Source organism: Lagopus muta, chromosome 5 (assembly GCF_023343835.1).
Source record: "Lagopus muta isolate bLagMut1 chromosome 5, bLagMut1 primary, whole genome shotgun sequence".
NCBI classification, from domain to species: Eukaryota; Metazoa; Chordata; class Aves; order Galliformes; family Phasianidae; genus Lagopus; species Lagopus muta.
This window is the reverse complement of record NC_064437.1, coordinates 5,311,884-5,332,675: the sequence shown is the minus strand read 5'-3', so window position 1 is coordinate 5,332,675 and position 20,792 is coordinate 5,311,884. Positions and strand designations below refer to the sequence as shown.

Genomic DNA, 20,792 nt, shown 5'->3' with positions numbered 1-20,792 from the left:
CATAGCTGCCAGCTTCTGGTAGCCAGGTGTTGGCCACACTGAGCATATGAGTGACTTCAGAGAAAGGAAGCCATCACTGTATCTCTTCCTTGCTCTTTATTATTCCAAACCAACACTGTTATGATCAGTTGGACTGAAGGCTAATGGCTAAATGAAGAGGGAGCCCTGGGGACACAGCATCTGTGCATCTCTGCATCTCATCCATCAGAAACCCACTGCTTTGAGCATATTCTGCCAGCTGTGAGGCACTTCCAAGGGACCTAAGGGTGCTCTCCAGGAGGTGACTCCTTCCCCATGCACTGGTTAATGTTGACTTTTCTGAACAGTCTTTTTGAGCTTTGATAATTCATGCTAGGGGAGTCTCATCTCCCAGAGGCCAGCTGCTTTGAACTACTGTACTGTTTCCCCATCCAGCACCAAGGAAGGATCTGAGTGACAATTCCAGCAACGCCTGAATTGCAGCAGCAGCCCAAGTGTGCAATCATGGAAAACCAGCCCCCATCCCCTCCTGGGCCCCTGCCTAATCCAAGGCTGATCCTGCCTTCAAGAGCTGAAATGAAAAATAGACTAAATGTGTCTTTTTAACTAGAATTAAATGAGAGATTCAAGAAAGCTGATTTTCTGTCAGAAATAACATTTCTTCTTGTTGTAATTAACCTTTAGAAGGTGAAGAGGAAGTTTTCTCCTTAAGGCTGCTGTACAGAAGCTGTGGGATTTCAGGGATAGCAGGTTCAGTGGAACAAGCAAAGCTGATTTACTTCATTTCTTAATGCAATTTAAAGGCAAAATTTTCATTTATCTTTTACTTCTTGCTTCCTTGTATGACACAGGTGAGCAGTGCAGCACAGCCATTAAACCACTGCTCTTGAAAGAAAACAAAAACAACCACAGGCCAATTGAAGTCAGTAGCTGAGAAGATATCATGTCAGAGAACCCCATCCCAGCTCTGGGATGGCTTCACCTTCCTATCAGAGACACATACGTACACAGGTATCAATAAGTTATTAACAGAGCAAGTTCACTGGGTTCCAAGAAAGGGTCCACAAAGTCACTGTGTGTGTTGGCACTGTTCAGTGTTGTTTATTAATGAATATCACCTATTCCTGCACTTGCACAGGCCTCTAGGAAACTGCATCATATCCATGCACAACTTCTCTTTGCAAAACACAACAAAGACTGTTTCAACTGACAAGCAAGCTCTCATGCAAATGTTTCCTCTGGTTTCAGAGGCTTTGTGGAATAATTTTGGAGATTGTAAATCAGGTGTTGGCTCACCTGCTGCACTTCTCAACAGGAGCTGAGGAGGAAAGGCAGAGATAGCAGCCTGCTCTCTTTCTGCTGGACAGCTGCTGCCCATTACCCAAACTTCAGCATCATATTCACTGCCTGCTTTAAGTGAGATAAGCGATGCTCTGCCTCTTCAGTGCTTTTCTGGGGAACCATGGAGGGCACTGCAAAGGCGAGCACGCAGCTGTACAGACACACCATGCTGAGGAGAACACCCCGCATCTCCCGGGCTGCTGTGCAGATTACCTGTGGCTGCATGTCAAAATTCACAACAATCTACATCATTCTGCAGTCTTAAAGAAGCATGTCTCCTTTGGAGTCTGTTCTCTGCACAGCTTCCTAACTCAAATGGCACTCAGCTGCCAGCCTAGGACCACAACGAGGCAGTCACAGCACCATGTTAAGGCTGAACCCAGTCTCCTCAGCCAACTGGGCTGCTGGCTTTGAGACCTTCACAGGCAGACAAGTTGCAACACCCACTCAGAAAGACAGGGAGATGTGGATTAGTGCAGAAGAAAGCAAGGATGTTCTGAAAGCACAGGGTAAGAGCATCCTTTCTGGGAACTCACACACTTCTTGTCCAGCACAGAGAAGCCAACAACTCTCCCTGAACAGGAGATATTTAAGTTGCAGGCACAGAGCTCCAATGCTACTGGTGCTCCATGAAGTCATGGAAAGGGACAGCACAGCAGCCTGTCTGAGGCACTTCTGCCCCCGGGGAAGAACCAATGGTGTGGCAGTGGTGCTCTAGGTTGGGGTTGGCACCTGCAATGCCTGGTAAGAAAAGGACAGAGAGGCTCTGCTCCCCAACCTGCAGCTTTCTGTTCTGCTGACTCCCACAGCCCAGGAGCAGACCAGGCTCTCATGGCCTGGCTGTTCTCAGCAGCCCACAGCCAGCAGGATGCTGCAGACAGCAGCTTGTTGTCATTTCTACAGGACGCAGCAACAAACCCAGTGGCTGAAATTATTGCTTAGTGGATGCTGCCACTCACTGCATGCTTTCACCTTCAAAGATGTTACCAATGCTAAACCTTTACAATGTTTTTGCTCATCTTTCAGTAATTCACAGGTAATTTTTGGCAGCGAGGCCAAATAAACTGGTCGATGCTGTGGAAGACCCCAGTGTCTGAGAAGAGGGGGAATTCCTGGTTGCTAGTCCTGTGCTCAGCTCAAACATCCCTCCAAGATCAAAAGTTGGACTGAGAAGGGCACAGTTCACACTGGCAGATGATCAGACTGGGCTACTAATTATATTCATGTGAAGGGTGAAGAGAGAATAAAGGCAAGGAAAGAGAAGCAGAGTGAGAAATAGCATTAGCAGCTACATGTGGTTACACTCAAAGCTGTGAGCACCAGATGGAGGAGAGGGGAAGCAGTTACAACAAGAGCAACACGTAGAAGGCAAGTACTGTACCACATTCTTTCAGAGGCTCGTCAGACCAGTCCCTGCAGTCTCTATGTGAATCGCACACTTTGCCTCCGTCAATGCACTCTCCACTCTTACACTGAAACTTGCTGGGACTTTCACATGCTGACTCTGTCATGTCGGGCAAGAGAGGAAAGCAACTAAGTTAGGTAAGGCTCAAGACAACAAAAAGCCTGACACAGAGCTTTAAGAAGGTGTCATTAGCAGAAATGGGATGAGATTAAGCAAAAGACTGAGTATGATGCGAGGAACTTTTCAAGGCGTGCAGTCTGCCTGGTCAGCACAACCATCTCTCCCAAGCAACCCCACTGCCAGAATGGCTTACAGCTCTCTGCAGGAAGCAGCCTGTTGTGGCACAGAGGAGCAGTGCAGGCCTCCTCCTTCTGCAGCTCTCCTGCAGTTTTATAAAACCGAGCACAAGGAACGCAGTGCTGTTTTGTACATACCTTGGACACAGCCTGCCTCGTCACTGTTGTCAGGACAGTCGTGCACTCTGTCACACTGCTTTGCTCCATGGATGCAGGTCCCATCCCCGCACTGAAATTCATCCGGTCTGCAGGTCACCAGAGCTTTAAAAAAACACACGTAAGCATCATCCACACAGCACCTGAACTTTCTGTGTGGTGCTTTTTGTCTGACACTGCAGGAGCTTCGTGCCCTCCTTCAGAAGGATCAACTGCTTCCACCAAAGCAACAGGCAGCAACTACCTCAGGCACCGCCCTGTGCTCCCCAACATTCTTGACCACCCTCTACCATCCTTGTATTTTAAGATACATTTTGAAACATGTTCAGCCTAAGGTCAGAGGCAAGATACATGTATGCTGCATCTGCTACAGCCAGTGTGGTCACACCAGGGATGAAGTGAGAGACAGACATGGTCATTTGGGTCAGTGAATGCCTGTGAGCTAACCACAGAGCCTGGAAGGCACAAGAGCTCCACTGCCCCATGGCTTGGTGCTTCTTGGGTTTACAGGCCAGAAACATCTCCATGGTGTCAGGTCAGATTTCAAGCCTGATGCTCATTTGCCCTGTTGCTGTTATTACAGACTGAACACAGATCTGATGAATAGCAAAGTTGGGGAAAAAATAGATCAGACTGCTGCTCTGATCATGCCAAAAGCAGCCACGTTTCCCTCCTCAAGTTTACACTGAGACCTTCCCAGATGGGATCTGACTTGCACTGACAGAGCCAACAGGCACTGGCTAGCCAGCAAAGGGCTGCAGCCTGCAGCTCACTGGTAAAAATAGGCTCCTCGTTCCTGAGGCACGTTATGTGGCTTATTTCTAAGGGAACTATCTTCCAGATGTTTTGTTAAAATCCTGTTAAGGCAGCACACCCTGGAGAGCTCTTGATTCTAACCTTTCCATCTTGCTGATTGCAGCCTGGTACCATATGACAGAAAATCACTGCCTCTGAATAGCTGGAGGAGGTCAGCACTGATGTTACTACATGGGAGGCGAGAGCCACGTGGCAGATTTTCCTTGACAATTTGACAAACTGGTTCTAATAAAGAAATTACTACTTTCAGATAACCCAAGAAGAGCCACAGATACAAACTGGGTTAGTGTCAATATCATGAAGTATTAGTATGCCTAAAGGCTCAGCGTTATTGATGAAAGCATCCCATGGGATGCAGGATCCAGATTCACAACTGCTGGACTAAGCCCTAGGTGCCTGCAGCCATTGGAGGGTGTGAAAGACAGGAAGAGCTGCAACTGCAGTGCTGCTGCGGGAAGGGGGAAATCCTGCCTTAGAAAGGCACAGTATTCACAGGAGAAAGGTTAGGAAATAGCACTGCTCCGTGGAAGGGAAAGCCATGTGGACTACAGTTGGAAAGAGCTGCAAAGCAAGAATAAAATTGCATGCAATAAGAGCAGTTGTGGGACCAGCTGTGTCACAGTGTTTCTGCTAACAAACCCAGATACAGAAATGTAAAACCTCAGCACGATATCCAGCAGCTCCAAGCCAAGCACCTGGGAACTGCTTCTCTAATGAAGGAGAAGGGGAGGTGAAACTGGTCTGGGAGAACCACAGACCTCAGCTCTGGAGGTGGCAGTCAGGTCCTGCAATGAGGCTGAGGCACTTCTGTCTGAACCATTCATTTCCCTGGCAGAAACCCTGATGGTAGAGAGCACTTTCCCTGTAATGCAATTCCAGCTTCTTCCAAGCTAAACCTCGGCCGCTGCAATCCTGTCCCTAACGCCTCGCCTCACATTTCCTAGCTACTGTTATTTCTGATCTTCACCTCCCAACATAGAGAAGTTCACCCTTTCTGTAGCAACTTCTGTTCTGTGGAGACAGGATGGGATGGTCCTCTGTTTCTGACAACAGGTATTAATTTTCTGCAAACTTGCTACATGCAACTAAAGCTACCAGAGCCTGGTCTGTCCTAGGGCAGAAACAAGTTTCCAGTTTACAAAGTAAATCTGCAAGGCAATGGCTGCAGATTGGAAAGGCTCAGGTGGTAAAGGGACTGCAAAACACAGATGTGGGACTGTACAGCATCTGCACAAAGCTCTTTCTTCATGAAAAGTCAGAGGACCGGAGACCAGGCTTGGTTTCCTGGCTTGTTTTTCATTCCAGCAGAGCTGTGGAAGTTCAGACCTTTGAGAAATGGCCCTTGAGCCTCTTAATGAACATCCAAAAAGAGCAGAAACAGCGACAGCTCTTCCTCATCACAAAGGTATAAAAATGAATATACAGCATTTCTATACTTTGGTGAATTTCTCAACAGGAGAAGGGAGACTGTGATGATTATACTCAGCTTGGAGAGCACACACGGAGCTGGGAGACAAACCCATCTCAGCACCATGGGCACAGCTGACAGCAGGCCACCACTGCCCAAAGCAGAGCAGTGTCCCAAGCACAGACATGAGCTGCACAGTTCATTTTCCACAAGTTGTTCCGAAAACCTCTGTGCTATTTTCCATTTTAGGGGGTTTAAATCAGTGACATTTCAGTTTTATAGTCACCTTTGCAGCTCCACAAATTAAATATGGAACAGTTTACCAAAGCTCTTTTAAATTAACTGGTACACTCAAGCGGATACACTTGATTTGCACATATGGGGCACAAAGCTGTACTACTCAAATTCAGGAGTTATATTCCAGATTCTAAGTCTGAGCCTCTATTTCTTCTGTCTTTTGCTTCTTTACCCCCCAGAAAGTCAACCAAAGCTCAAGAAAACTCCAGCATTTGCAAAACACATTTGTTCCATTTTACTGACAGGGAAACATAGTGAGGAAAGTGTGAGGTCAGAGATCTGTTTTCTGGCTGTCAGGTACTGGCATTATTTATCCTCCCTCCTGGGTTGCAGAGGATGTTTTAAAATCCAACCATTTGGAGAGTAATGAATCTAACCTAATGTCCATTTTACATACATGTGCAAATATACACACATATATTTACATATACATACTAGGGAAAAAGCAACCATCCAATGTGCTCACACAGCTTCCCTGAAAGGACTTCTTCCTTCCTATTTATTTGCTGGCTTCGCTGCCAAAACCTGTTCACCAGCTGTCACCCTTCATTCCTGCTCTACTCGTTTATCACCTCAAAATAATTATAACAAATATCTGGTGATGGCCTCATGACTTTCTTTTTTAAAGCATTAACTCCCATCCTTGTGTTTTATACAATGCAAAAACCCTAAGAGAGAAGGCACAGTGCTGGCATCCTCAGTTCTAATCAAGTCAAAGCCAGCAGTTTGTGCCACTGCTGTTGTGAAGGGAATGGAGTTGTCACACAGCTGTAACTCCCTGCATGCCATGCAATGCTGATCTCAAAAAAGAGGTTCTGGAGGTGAGAAAAAAGAATTGTAATAAAGGACAATTCCTAAACTCCTCAGTCCAACAAGGGAACAGAGATGCACTCAAATACCATTTTCTTACCACAGGCGTGTGCACCCAAGCTACAGCTTTGGTTAGGATGGGGAAGCAACATCACTTTTGCCTCTGACCCACTGGACTCATTTGCATTCAGTGCCATGGCTTCTCTGCTGGCTGCTGACCCAGAGATCCCCTGCCTGCAGTGTCAGCAGTGACAGGGCCGTGCAGCTCAGTGGCACAAAATCCCAAACTTACACAGGTGCAAAGCAGACAAGCCTGTACAAAGGAGTATGTCAGGAACTAAAATGTGGGGCTCTGGAGTCCCACCATTTCTTGGCTTCCTAGATTGAGAGCAGCAGAAGCAGCACATGTGTGTTCCTCCTGGGTAGATAAGCTGTATAATGTGTGTGTACTGAGAGTTAGCAGTGCCCCAGGCACTGAATCCCCTAGTCAGGGATATAATGGTCTCAAGATTTCTTCCCTCCTCAGCCACGTTTCCTCTTTCCTCCACTGGTTGTCAGCACTGTGCTGTGCTGCAGCCCTGTCCGGCTGTGTCCTCTGCCCCACAAAGGCTGCCCTGGGGAAAGCGGAGGTTTTACTTGGTGAAGCTGCTCTGTAACAGGGCTGCCATCACCGCTCTGCTGCTCCTCCTGGGTCCCCGGTCTCAGCAGAACCAGCTCACTGGGCACCTGCTGAAGTTTGTCGGGCCTTACTGCCTCCTCCTCTTGCTAAAGGAATCATCGAATTTGCATGTCTGCCCCAAACAGCATCTGATTGTTCCTCTCCTTGAAGGGCTCTCCCATGCAAGCTGCTCTCAGGTCACCAGCTGAGACTCAGTGCTGTGCTGGTTGTGGAAAGACGGTGCTGGAGAAGTTGGACACTTTCACACATACCTTTGTAAAAATGTCTGCTTTCTGCAGCTGGTTGCTGCCTTCTTCCCAGAGGTGGTCCAATGTCAGAGCTGCTAAATATATGTAGCTGTATAAATATTTTATTTTATTCCTATCTTGTGATTATGAATATTTTAGCAAAACATTTTGCTCTTGTTTTCTTGCCATCTCCCTCCTCAGATAAGTGACCAGCTTGAACAGGTTAGTGGCTAAAGTTGGATGAAGCCTTCAAAATACTGTGCACACCAACAACACCACGTTAAACGCATCAAGCCAGCTGAAAAGAAATCCATTATGTATTAGCTCTCGTCTGTAACTGAGCCAAGCTCAAAGTGCATTTCAAACTGGATTATTCAAAGGTGCTGCCTTGCTTGGTATACTCAAACTTCAGAGGTAGAAAATTGTTTTTTTTTTCTGCTGATCACATATTCCCTTTAGCACTGAGGCTTCTATCCTGCAGGCTGTGACCCCACCGTGCAGCCTGAGGGCTTTAAAAATGTTTCCCGTTTTCTCCATTTCTAGTGGAACAGACCTTCTCTGAGGCACGGTCCCATTCAACAGCTCTTGCAGCCCCTCTGTGAATCCTGACAGAACAACAAAATAGGAGTCTGGAATACACCTAATGCTGCTGGGCTGAGCACCCGGCCATGCCTTGGGGCACAAATGCTCCTTGGCAGACAGGTGCTGCACAGACAACTTGCAACAAAACCCTGCCTGAAAACACAACCCAGAGGGGCTGCCCTCCCCACCAAAGGAGAATCCCCAGCCCTGCCCACACTCACGGCAGTCCTGCTCATCAGACTTGTCCTTGCAGTCTTCGTCTCCATCACACTTCCAGTTAAGGAGGATGCATTCGCCATTGCCACACTGGAACTCGTGAGCAGCACAGGTGTTGAAGGCCTTGGCATCGTAGCCACACCTCTCTACAGACTCATCTGAATGGTCCTCACAGTCTGCCTGGTTGTCACAGACCCACAGCTCTGGGATGCACACGCTGTTGTTGCATTGGAACTCATTGGGGCTGCAGGTCAGAGGGGAGCATTTCCTTTCATCGCTGCCATCACCACAGTTGTTGTAACCATCACACACGAAGTTGATGGAGATGCACGTCTTGTTACTGCACTGGAACTCATCAGGAGAACAAGCTTGGGAAAAAAAAACAAGCAGGTGAGCTGTGAGGTCCCCTATCTACCCCCTGCCACTACACTGGCTTTTACACTGGCACATCACATGTATCTGAGTAGGGGGAGGGAGAGGGCATAAATGTATTACCTTGGCTGTCCTAACCCAACACTGCTTTCCCAGTGGTAAACTACATAGCAAGGAACAGGTGAAGACGCATGGGGCTTCTCCGCAGCTGTGATACGGGGCACATCCTGCCCCCAGGGTGTGCTGACCCAAGCTGGGAGCCCAGCTCAGCTCTCCCATCACCCCTCTGGGCCACGGGCAGCCCTGCAGGAGAATGGGCAGCTGGTAAAATGGGGCACAAGTGCAGCACTGCCCTGTCCTTTTGTATAAGGAGACACAGGGAGGGCTGGAGGAGCAGTGGTGGGCGCTGGGGGCTCACACAGAGCTGAGCTTTGCTCCATGCTGACATTAGCAGCTTCCTGGCTTTCACAGGCACAGAATCAGGTTTGAGGATTTCACAGTGTGCCTGGTTTTGGACATATTAAGTGGGATGTGTAGGGTAAATATTTAGTGAGGCGAGCATCAATTTAGCTGCAATCTGCCAGCAAGGCCCTTTACAGCACACTGAAAGCCTTCCCTGGAAATCACAACTCAACATTAACACACAAATGAGACATTTGTCAGATCTGAAGCTGAGTGGTGTACTCCTGCTTGCACGCCTGATGGACAGCTGCACCAGAGGAGCCTGCTAAAATTAAAATTTCAGGTACTCCAACAACGTGCACTTGGCAGCCACTTTGTCTCATCAAGTTATGGGGGAACCAAGACTCTGAAAGAAATTTGCTCCAAGTGCTTTTAATCAAAGCTAATTTCGTCAGTTATTTAAAAAAAAATTGAATATATGTCTGCCTCTGCCCTTCCGGGCACGTATAGAAAAGTTATGCATTTTATAAATTACAATAAATATATATAAATAAATTACAATAAATTAAATACTTCCTCTAATTGCAATTAGGAGCCTTTTTGCCTTCAGTAACTCCAAGCCCAATCTCCATCCAACAGGGATAAATGTTAAAGAGAATCTCAGCTGTGCTCTGCTGAGTGCCCAGCTTCCCATCAGTAACAACATACATTGCAGTGGTGTGTGGTCAGCAAAGGAGCATCCAAGTTCTGCCTGGTGCAGGCAGGACATCCTAAAGAGGTAGGAGTGTGGGTATTTTTGGGCACAGAGAGGGGCTAACCTGTCTCCTTCTCCAGGCAGTGAGGAACTGAGATCAGACATCTAACATTAGGAGATGAATCCCTCTCACAAGGACCCAAAACACAATCAGCCCGGTGGAGAAGCATCTAAAAAACCCTTCCACGTGTCAGAAGTGAGACTAAAATGCTGCAGCCTACCCGTAATTTCAGCTGATTTTCTTCACTCAGCATACTTTTCTACCCTTATCCCATAACCAGAAATAAAATGAGCTGCTAATCCTACTGATCAGCACGTGGCTGTATGATCTCTTCAAGTGATGAATAAGATGGAGCTACCAAATGGAAAACTGAGGTAAGAGTTAAGATTTGAACAACCTATTTGAAGAAGGAGGTGATGGATGGGAATATTTCTAAGTCTATGCACAGTTACTGTAACAGATCAAGATTGGAAGTAGAAACTGCTTTTCTGGCATTATTTTGATCAATCTCAGAAACACTGTAAGCAAAATTTTCCACAGTCCTTTGATCCCCAATTTTTGGGCAAGGTTATAAGGATTTGCACGCTCCAAATATGCATTAATTTCCCTTCTCACCATCCCTTTTCCTATGTTGCTTTCCCGCTCCCACCTCCAGCATTCCTTCTGCCTGCATGCATTTCCCTCTGGAAAGAGATGGATAAACCTCTGTGTGGGATTCACACAACGGAAGTCTGCACAAAAGCTCCTCCTCTGCACCTACAAATCCCACTACTGATGTAAAACTACTGACAATCACAGCCAGAAAAAAAATAGAAGCAATTCCCCTTTTGTAACCTCTCATGAGGAGACTTTTCAGTGAAGTTGGTGAATCTCTCGCTAGAATTAACTGCATTGCCATGCTTATTTTATTTCTTCTAAAAAATTAAATTTGGTGAGCTGACAGCACTAGAGACATTTCTGTCTCCACGGACGAAGCACAGCCCATTGCTGCTGCTGCCTTCCCCCTTCCCAACCTTGTAGGGCTCCACCTCCATGTCTCACTGTGGGGCAGCTCTGTGTCTTCCCAAAGCACTACAGAAGGCTGTTCCAGACACCTCCTGGTTAACTCAAGAAATATAAATGCCTTCTCCTTCTCTTACAGGCCTAATGGTCTTCAAGCCAACTGCCTCACAAGTGCCTGGAGCAGAGACCTCTGTCCCAGCTGGCTCTCCTATGAGCCACAGGAAGGCGGATTCTGTCCCAGTTCCACTCACCCTTTTGCTATCTTCTCTGACAGCTAAAATCCACAGGGCATGCAAGGATAAAGCAAAGTAGCTTTATTCAGCCTGGAGAAGAGAAGGCTGCGGGGTGACCTCATTGCAGCCTATCAATACCTGAAGGGAACCTACACCCAGGAGGGGAGTAAACTCTTCAAAAGGGCTGACAACAGCAGGACTAGGGGAAATGGTTTTAAGTTGAAGGAGGGAAGATTTAGGTTAGATGTTAGGGGGAAGTTCTTTACTAGGAGAGTGGTTAGGCCCTGGAACGGGCTGCCCAGGGAGGTTGTGGATGCCCCGTCCTTGGACGTGTTTAAGGCCAGGTTGGACGGGGTCCTGGGCAACCTGATCTGAATGTGTATGTTTGGTGGCCCTGCTAGGCAGGGGGGTTGGAACTACATGATCCTTGGGGTCCCTTCCAACCCGGGTGATTCTGTGATTCTGTGATTCTGTGAAAGTCTGCAGCTTCCAGGCACTTGGGGACTTGCTCAAATGGGCAGCAGAAGAGGAAAGCTGCTTACAATCCCTGCACACCGATGCAAGAGCCAACGTGTTCCTTGGGACCTCCTCTGCACTGTCTGAAGAACCTAATAAAAAGCAGTGCTAAAATTACCTTACATAGGCAGCTGGAGAGATGAGGATGGGGGAAGTAAAGTCCCAGGGACAGCTTGCTTCACATCTCCTTTCATAAATCTGTCAAGGTACCGGGGCAGTCCCATCACTACAGCATTTCTCTGCCTCCAGAGCATTTTGATAGAAATGTCTTGAATAATAATTAAATGAGCACCAGGGTATCTTTTCTTTGACGTGAGCAATTTGCCTATATTCTCTGGTTCTGCTACCTGTTCTATTAAGAGTATGTCTGTATGAAACAGAGGATACAAATATTAGCCTTCCTCACTGCCAAAGAAATTAATAAATGTCATACCCTCAGATGCAAAGTATCCTTCAAGTATGAAGTGATCCCAGTAGAAATATTGGAAACGTTTGTCAAGAAGAAGAGTTTAACTCACTGGCTTCAAAGCAGTAAATAAGCATAATTACAAAAGCCATTTTGGAGGGTACAACAATCCACTAAGATTCTTCAGGTGATTTAGGAAGAAAACATCACATCCCAATGAATGCACACTTGCTTTGGCTTATAGAGAACGTATAGCAGAGATACTCTGCATTAGTTGCTGCCCTGTGCTATAGTGCAACTGGCACAGCTTTTGCTGGGCAGCCCCCAGCAGCAACCCTGTCACATCTCCTGGAGACTGGAGCAGCAGCAGCCTTTGGGTGGAGGAAGAAAAGAGACTGTGGTTGTGCAGTTGTGTTTTGGTTCTGTTTCTCTGCCCTGAGCCAGGATTTAAGCAGGGGCTTTAATGAGCGCTCCAGTACAGCAGTAACAATCCTAGCTCACCAAAAAACGGAGATAACTCTACCAGAAGCTTTTAAAGTGCTTATAAAGAAAAGCAAAATGCTGTAAAGACACAGGACACACTTTAAGAACTGTAATTTCAAATACATCTCTGTAATTCTACAAAGCGGATCCTCAAATCTGGATAAAACTCAATGTGTGACATAAGCAGGATATCCATCATTAGTAGGAGCTGGGAATGGTGTACAATGGACTGCAACTGCTTCCACTGCTAGCTTAAATTAAGGATTTGAAGCTTTTCAGTAAGAATTTGATATTTTAATACACTTTTTTTTTGTCAAAAAAAAAAGCAACTCAGCTCCTCTTGAAATTATACACATGACTTGGAGAAATAGAACTATTTGGTAAAGTTTGTGGCAAAGTGGATGACAGCAATTACTGACACCAAAGAGAAGAAAATAAGACAGATGATGGCACTGCAGCTTTCCCACACCCTTCCTGAGGCAACCAAAAAGAAACACAGTTCTTGTTTGCTTAAATCCAACAGCGGATTTTCTCAGGAAGGCAAGGGGTGATTTGCACACACTAACAGTGGGGAAAGAGAGATCTGCTGCTGATTTATCACAACTTGAACACTGGCCAGGGAGGCTGTGGACTCAGAAAGCCTTAAGCTGTGAGGTTTAGAAGTGAGCTCCATCCACACGGCTGTGGCAGCGCAGTGCCTGAGCTCCATGTGCCCAGGTACTGTGCATAAAGAGCTAATCCTGCCGCATAGCCCACATACATTAATCTCCAAGCAGGACTGAGATAAGGAGGTCACGGAGCCCAGACTGAATTAAGTTGGAACTCCCAGCCCAGCTACCAACGCTGTCAGTGCGTTAGTTTGACTGAACTAGGATTCATTTCCAAGCTTCCCTGTACCTATATTGCTTTGTGTGCTGAAATCAGTGCGGTTACCGAGCACCTGAATATCTGACACAGATCTCTGGTCAAACGTCAGCCTTTAAAGCACGGGTTCATCCCTGGAAGGCCAAGTTTCCCACGGAAAGCCGCCCTCCAGGAAGGGCAGGGACAGACAGAGGTAAATGAAGACGACCTTGAAGCGCATTGCTGGAAGAGCTGACAGGCCTCCCATGGAGGGAATAATGCGGCTGAATTGCAGTCTCACTGCTAACGGTGGTTGTTGCTATGGTGATTGATACCGAAAAGCCCATATAGATGAAGGCTGCAGAAGGAATAAGTAATTCCTGATATTGTTCAAATCACTAATGGAGCTAAGGAGCCATTTCACGCACTCCTGCAAATTAAGATTTGCATGCACTCGCTGCCTTTGCCACGCTGCTCCCCTCAAACACCAAGGAGTTATTTTCCCCTTCACCATGATGGTATTTGTGTAGTATTGCTTCATTACAAGGGAGCAGCCAAATGCCAAAGCTCCTGCTGACACATAACCAGTGGTTCAGAAATGTATTTACTGTTACAGAATATATATTTCTGGACAATCGTATCTTCATTCAAAGTGCTTTTCTGAAAGTAGAATTAATTATGAGTTCATAATTTATGACTAGAAGCAGCTTATGTAAAAAAGATTTGCATGCTCTGAACTTCCCCCATTTACAATGTCATTTGGGTGCAATGAGGCTGCAGAACTCATTCCTTCATTCTCCTCAATTTCACTCCCTACTGGGAAAGCGTGAGGAAGTTTATCACAGGTTTTTCTGGTTAAATGACATCACAGTAAGAAGTGACATCACCAGTAAGAGTCTGGTGTAGAGGATTTAGGGGCAAAATAAAGCGGCTTAGGGAAAACAAGGGATGGTCAGAATACCAAAGGTACTGAGCAAAGGTAACCTTTGCTCAAATCACAGCCACCCCACAGGGATCTTGTGAGGATAAAGACCTATCATTACTCCTTTATATTCTGATTGAGATGCAATCAGCTGAATCTGAATGGAGATGTTTTGTACTTGCCAAATTTAAATGGAAAAAAATAAATGCTGCCATGTGTTTAGTGGTGGTTGGTTTTTTTTTCTGACTGAAAATTGGAAACCTGTATGGGACATCAGCACTGCTAATCCCACAGCCATAACTTACTGACTAAAGCAGCAATTTTACAAATTGCACCAATCAGGCAAATCCCTCAGAAGCACCCAGTGACATCCGGGAATCTGGCAGCTGCTCTGATAGCATCAGCTGCCTGTTTCTGAGGAAGGTGTAAGTGCAGTGCTTCCAGCACAGAGCATCACTTACCACAGCCTCAAGCCTGTGCCAACACAAACCAAACCCACATTACTGCATATACAGACCTCCTGGATTCAGCAGGACCCTGTGGGCTGTGGGATGGCTGCCCATGCAGAGCTTTCTGTGCAATCAGGAGCTAATTTTGCCATTGCTGGGTTCAGATCACAGATACTTTCCAAGGATTAGGCTGCTCCCATAGATTTCACCTTCTGTCCACAGGGCAGACTTTCACTCTGTGCTCACCTGCTAATGCAGAAATGTGGGCTATCTTCTCAGCCTGATTTTACCACGTGCAGGCCTATCTGTCAAAACCAGACCCACATTGCCTCCCTCTGGGTATGTTCCTGAGCCACTGGGCTGAGCAGGCAGGGCACAGAGCCTGCCTTCAGCTTGGGAATCCCTTTGGCTGCAGCAACTGAGAGCTCATGGGATTTAACTCGAATGAGTAAAGCAGAGCAAAGCAGTGCTCCCATTGCAAGCAATGAGGTCAGTGCCCTGTTAAATCTCCACTTCCACTAATTTAGTTTGCTTGATGGGAATTTTCTGTAAAAAGAGATATTTCTTCTTACTGAAGTCTGCTTCACTGTTAAACTCAAATTTTCACTGTATTTAGTACACAGCACCATTAGAGAGTTAATCTTTTGGAGGACACACGAGGCAAGGAGTTATCACAAACCCTTCTGTAACATCTCACCCAGCTGTCTCTCACAATTCTCCAGGACCAGGGATCCAACACAATGGCAATCATAAGATCCTTTTGAAATGAAAGAGTTTGCAAGGCACTGAGAGGAAGGGATGAATACTTTAAGGAAGAAGCACAGAGGATACAGCAAGACAAACAGCAGGATTCAGTGCAGCCAGATTGAGGGTTATGAATATCTGCATGGACCGCAGACACCAGGCATATGAAGACCACAAGGCAGATTTGGGAGGGAGAGAGACTGACAGCTTCTTTAGGAAACAGCCAACTCCTAATTATCCTTACTTACATGACATTAGGGGCACAGTTATGATATAAGGTAAGCAATGTACCCCAAATAATGCACCCATAATTCTACAAAAAAAAAGGAAAAGGAAAAAAAAAAGAAGGCAATCATATTTGGAAAACATGCCATAGATTTTCCACTCAAATGGAATATTAAAGCACTGAATGACACTCACTGCAATTAAAAGTGTAAGGGTCATCTGGTATCTGCACTCAATTTAATAGTACTGAGGCTTCTAGGACACCAGGTTTCGCCCTTCCACTTCTCCTGCTTTGAAATGGAGGGCAGCACTTGGCTGAATTTGGGCTGAGAAGACAAAGCATGAACATTTATTTTTAAGTTTCTGGAAAGAAAGGAGTGTAGATATGTATACTTCATTGAGAGCTAAACCTTCCCAAGTCATATTTTATCAAAGAAACAAATTTATCTGCAAAATATAAGTAAAATTAATCCAACCACTTTATCTTCCTATTTGAATACAGCATTTCAGCCACAAAGATAATTTTTAGATGCTGTTTCATCTGTCAACATGACTCACAAAACAGCTTCCTCCCCATCAAACACTACACGACCCTCTCCTGCGTAGGACTGCGCTGAGTTCAAGCTAGCTCATTCTGATTCATATGATTAAAATCATATGCTCAGGAAGAGCAACTGTTAAGCTCTGTTTAATTAGTGTAATGCATATGTACCCACGTCCACTGAAGGATGGAACTTCTACCCACGGATCTGCCACCATAACACGATCGTTGGAAATCTTTAATTGTCGGTGCCATTAACGTATCTAAACAGATTCTGTCCTTTCAGATGGATAAACTCAGAATTATTGCTCTGTTCTTATGAAAAAAGCACTTCAGGGACGTGAAATACAAGTGTATTCGCAATAAAATGCAATTTCTTGGCTATTTCAACTCCAAGAGCTCTAAATGTTGACAGACTGCCTAGAAGACAAACATCAAGTCAAACTCTGCTCCTTTGATAGCGTGACACACAAGATGGGAAAGCAGCGTTTTTGTGTATGCATGCATAGCGTGCAGTCCAGAAACACTATGCTTTGGTTTCAATAAAGCAAAAAGGTTTAAATTAAAATAGTTATTTCATGCCACTCTTCCACAACCCTGTACAAAATTATCATTTAGGGTCTGCAGGAATGGGTGTGTGAGAGCACTTGCAGCGCGTTCTGTTCGCATCCACTCTTTTTTCCTGGTGCACCCTGCCAGGAAGACATTGTAGGAGTACCACATTTGGAACTGCCTTCTTTTTAGGCCGTGCTCCATTCCTGCATGTACTGAAGGATCAGTTACTCAACATACTGGTACAGACAGTTCAGCTGAAACCGAGGGATCAGCACTGTGCAGATGTGCACAGGCAGCCTGCAAAGCTGCACCACAGCACCTGCTGAGGTGAGAAGGCACTGCTCCACACTAGGGAACCCTTCTGCAGAACGGGTCTGTAATTCCTTATACCTGAACTGAACAGAGAGCACTGGGGAAAGGAAACCCTTCTGCAGACAGAGCCTTGGCAGAGCTCAGGCCGTGGCTTTCAGGTTTAACTCCTGACATCTGCAGTGACTGCCTTCCCCCTAACCTCAAGCTGATGCAGTATTTTCCATTTAATTACAGCAAGCACCCAATGCATTAACAATGAGAGTACCTTCATGTTTCTGTAGGAATGCAATTAAAGCTAACTGCCAAGCTCGTTTTTCTTGCTATTTTGTTTTGAAGGAACTAAGGATAAATATGATTATGGGATGAGATTTTTCCTATGTAGCAACGGGGATTTTTCTCCAATTACTACTGCTTTTGAAGGAGCTCTAATACTTTAAGCAGTGATAAAGTGGCAGCTGTACATGTTTAATTTCTGAGAGCCAGGGCATAATGCATAAGCATTAATCCCTCCAGCTGTCCAGTAATTAAACATCATGTAAAGCCCAGAAGATATCATTGCTGTGCTACCTTATCTTATTTATGATGGACTTTCATTTGTTAAATCTATAATAATTTCCTTCCTATTCTCAGAAATGATTGCTGAATTCCTCCACCAGGTCAAACGTACTCAAGTTGCATCTACCTGCTATACAAATGACAGTAATTTTAGGCCAGCCGTATTTCTTTTCCCCACATGCTGAAATAATCATAAATGTTAGACAAATATTCTTTCGATAAGCACAAATGCAATTGGATGAACTTTAACACCATTAAAATTCAGTTTCTCAGGGAGATTGCGTGGCAAAACCCGATCCTCTGCGTTTGATTTCCCTCTGAACTCAGTGAGGAACGTGACATTACTCTGCACCTAGCCTGTTAATGAAGACAACAAACAGAATTCCTAATTTTGAGGAAAGCGTGTATTAATCAGGCTGCAAAGGCAGACCAAGTGAGCGCTGTATCACTGCCAAAGGAAAAAGCTCTCAGCAGGATCTGCAGAGAGCTGGCATGAGCAGAACTGGTACGGCCAAATGCCCATAGATGGCACTGGAAGAGACTCTTAGACGCAAAGCACAGGCACCTTTACTGCATCCAGGAGAAAATGACAAGATGACACAATGATCCTCATCCCTACATGATGGAACGATTTCACTGTCAACAAAAAGGTGAGATTTTCTAATTCATGTAAATGTAGGGGCAGGAACAATGCAGAGGAAGATGGCTTTAAATCAACTTCGTTATTTCCTCCCTCCAACTGGCTCATCACCAGGTGGATTTGCTAGAGGGATCAGACCAGCTTGGTTCTGCTTTCTGCCAATGGCTCTCAAGTGATGTCAGGGCTGCTGAGCAGCCTTGGAAAGAGCTGACTGATTTTTTCTGCAGTCAGATGCTCCAAGGAAAGGACCACTCACTGCTTTGTACTGAGAGTCACACACGTGCCTGGAAGCTTTGCCCGAGGATCTTAGAAATTATGGACACCATGGGAACCTGGAGCTGTGAGCAAGGACACGGGGCTTACAGCAGGCAGGACTGTGCTTACTGTTGCTTCCCCCATTAATTTAAGAAGTATTACCTAGTCTGCTCAGTTTTTATTGAGCACATCGTCCCTTGGGACTGAAAATCCAGAACTAATTCTGAGATATATAGTAGACAACTAAAAGCTGAAAGATCAGAGTTCAAAAGTCTCTCTATGGACTACCAGACAAGTGAAAAAAAAAATCAGTCTTCCACTGAGTAGGAAATCTGAAGTATTAAAAAGTTGATAGGAATGGGGACTAACATATGAAAGTTAAGAGAGAACTCAGTCTCTGCTGCTGCCACTGAACGCAGCTCTGCTCCTTTTCCTTACTCATTTGAAAGAGCAGCATATGCCAATACTGCATTGGGAAGACATGCACACACATATAAAGATTCCTAACTTAAAGCTTAGTAAATTAAAGGTGTGTTTACATAAAGCTGTAAAGAGCTGGGATCAGCATCCTGTGGGAACCAGCAAGCTCATCTCACAAAGGTGCACAGCAAAAGCAGGTGAGAGATACAAGTACACAACTATTAGATGCACAGATGTGGGAGCTGTGAGCCACTGAAACATGCTCAGGTTCAAAAGAACATCATCCAAGGGCAAACAACTCAGTACCCTACAAACAGAATTTACAGATTTCACCAAATGCCGTGCATGTCTGCAGATATGCTCTTTTGGGAACATGAAGCTTTGTGTCTGAGAAGAGTAAAGATAAAACACACAGAAAGGAGAAAAAGGCAAAACATGCAAAAGAACATATTTCAGATTTTTCTGTCTTGTGTAACACAAATACAGCTCCCTTCTCTTACAGCAGAAGATAACCTCAATAACAAGGCCGTATCTGCCAGAGACATTCTTGCAGGAATTCCTGGCTCTCTGGGACAATGACAGGAGATCACTGTGAGATCACTATTCTTACCTGCATAAGTGCCCATAAATAACTCACTGTATATATATTTATAAATAAATCACTGTACGGGAAAAGTTTATTAGTGCATCAACACATCATTACGCTGTATCTGCGACAAAAGAGGGGAAATCGTACAGTTCCAGTCCCTTATTTGCAAGGCACAATTTCCATATGGGGTGCAAAAACTGGTCCAGGTGAGAACCAGTAACAGGCTGAGAGGAGATGGGGCCTGCACATGGCTCTCACTGCTGACCACCCTACAGATACGTTTGTTAAAGAGATGCAGCATCCATCACAGCTGTGAGAGGATGGCAGTTCTTCCTTTCTAAATCTATGCTGAGATGCTCCCTGCATTCCTAGGCAGGTGACAGAACACCAGTCAGTGCCTCTCTTAGCAGAGATTTAACAAGTTCTGTAGAAGTTATTAACCAGAACGATCCAGAGTTGTGATGCTCTCTCTACATGTGAACTCTCACATTTAATTTGTCTTTTTAGTCTCAGTTAATGTGTTCCTAGGCTTATCCAAATGATTTTGATGAAGATGAGGTACATCAGGAGCATAAAACCACGACCACAGAAATCAGGCTAGTAAATTCAAAACTGCTCCTACATTCTTAACTCCTTGCTGCCTGTTTTAGAGAAGCAAACCAGACTCAGGACTTACTGTAAAGACACAGCTCACCTCTGCTCCAAAGAACCAAAAAGTTACATCCTTTTCATGTATTTTATTTTCAAAAAGGCAGATATCTGCATTTCCAAAAATTGTTTGTGCACTGAAAGTCAGCAGCAGACTTAAAGCCTACTGCTCAAACTGCTGGAAGTAAATGACTTGGGCAGATGGGCACTCACCTACCTACATGCAAGGATTAATACCCACAATTAATCCCTGGTGCAATTACAACCTGCGCAGACATAAATTTGGATCCCTAATCACTGTTGCTTTATGCAAGGCAGATTAAATAATTTACAGCTTCCAGTACTTCCTCAGTGGAAGCTTTTCCACAGGATGAAAACCTTACAATTTTTAATTCTTGTTTATGGATGAACGACAAAAAACAGAACACACAAAAAAAACCAACCAAAAAACCATTTCTTTACCATCCATTCAACAATGGGGTCAGTGTCTGGACTCCTCCTGAAAACACCACTGCCTGCTAGCAGTACAGACCAGGCCTAGCAGCTCAGCTAAAGCTCTGTCATCTCTGCAGAATTTTTTATTTTCATGGATTTCATTTGTCACGTTGCTGTTTCTCCCTCCAGACATGGCAAACTGGAGCCTTGTTTCACACATCTCCTTACTCTCAAGGCTAGCTTTTAACAGGGCTGGATTCTGCTGTGGGAGATGAGGA

General features: G+C 45.3%; 1 protein-coding gene and 1 long non-coding RNA gene across 4 annotated transcripts in view; one reads left to right on the top strand and one right to left on the bottom strand.

Moving 5' to 3' along the window:
* The window catches only part of LRP8 (LDL receptor related protein 8), a 150,894-nt gene that overhangs the window by 12,852 nt on the left and 117,250 nt on the right, over nucleotides 1-20,792 (bottom strand). For 2 of the 3 annotated variants that reach the window (XM_048944603.1, XM_048944604.1), the window contains exons 5-7: nucleotides 8,218-8,580; nucleotides 3,160-3,282; nucleotides 2,702-2,824 (exon numbers count right to left, since the gene is read on the bottom strand). In XM_048944603.1, coding sequence (XP_048800560.1) covers nucleotides 2,702-2,824; nucleotides 3,160-3,282; nucleotides 8,218-8,580 — 609 coding nt within the window. The remainder of the gene's footprint in view (nucleotides 1-2,701; nucleotides 2,825-3,159; nucleotides 3,283-8,217; nucleotides 8,581-20,792) is intronic. The other variant, XM_048944605.1, reaches the window with a different exon arrangement.
* On the top strand, nucleotides 8,494-11,116 carry LOC125693117 (uncharacterized). Its single transcript, XR_007377003.1, has 3 exons — nucleotides 8,494-8,602; nucleotides 9,821-10,115; nucleotides 10,883-11,116. It is a non-coding gene; the product is annotated as an uncharacterized LOC125693117 (long non-coding RNA).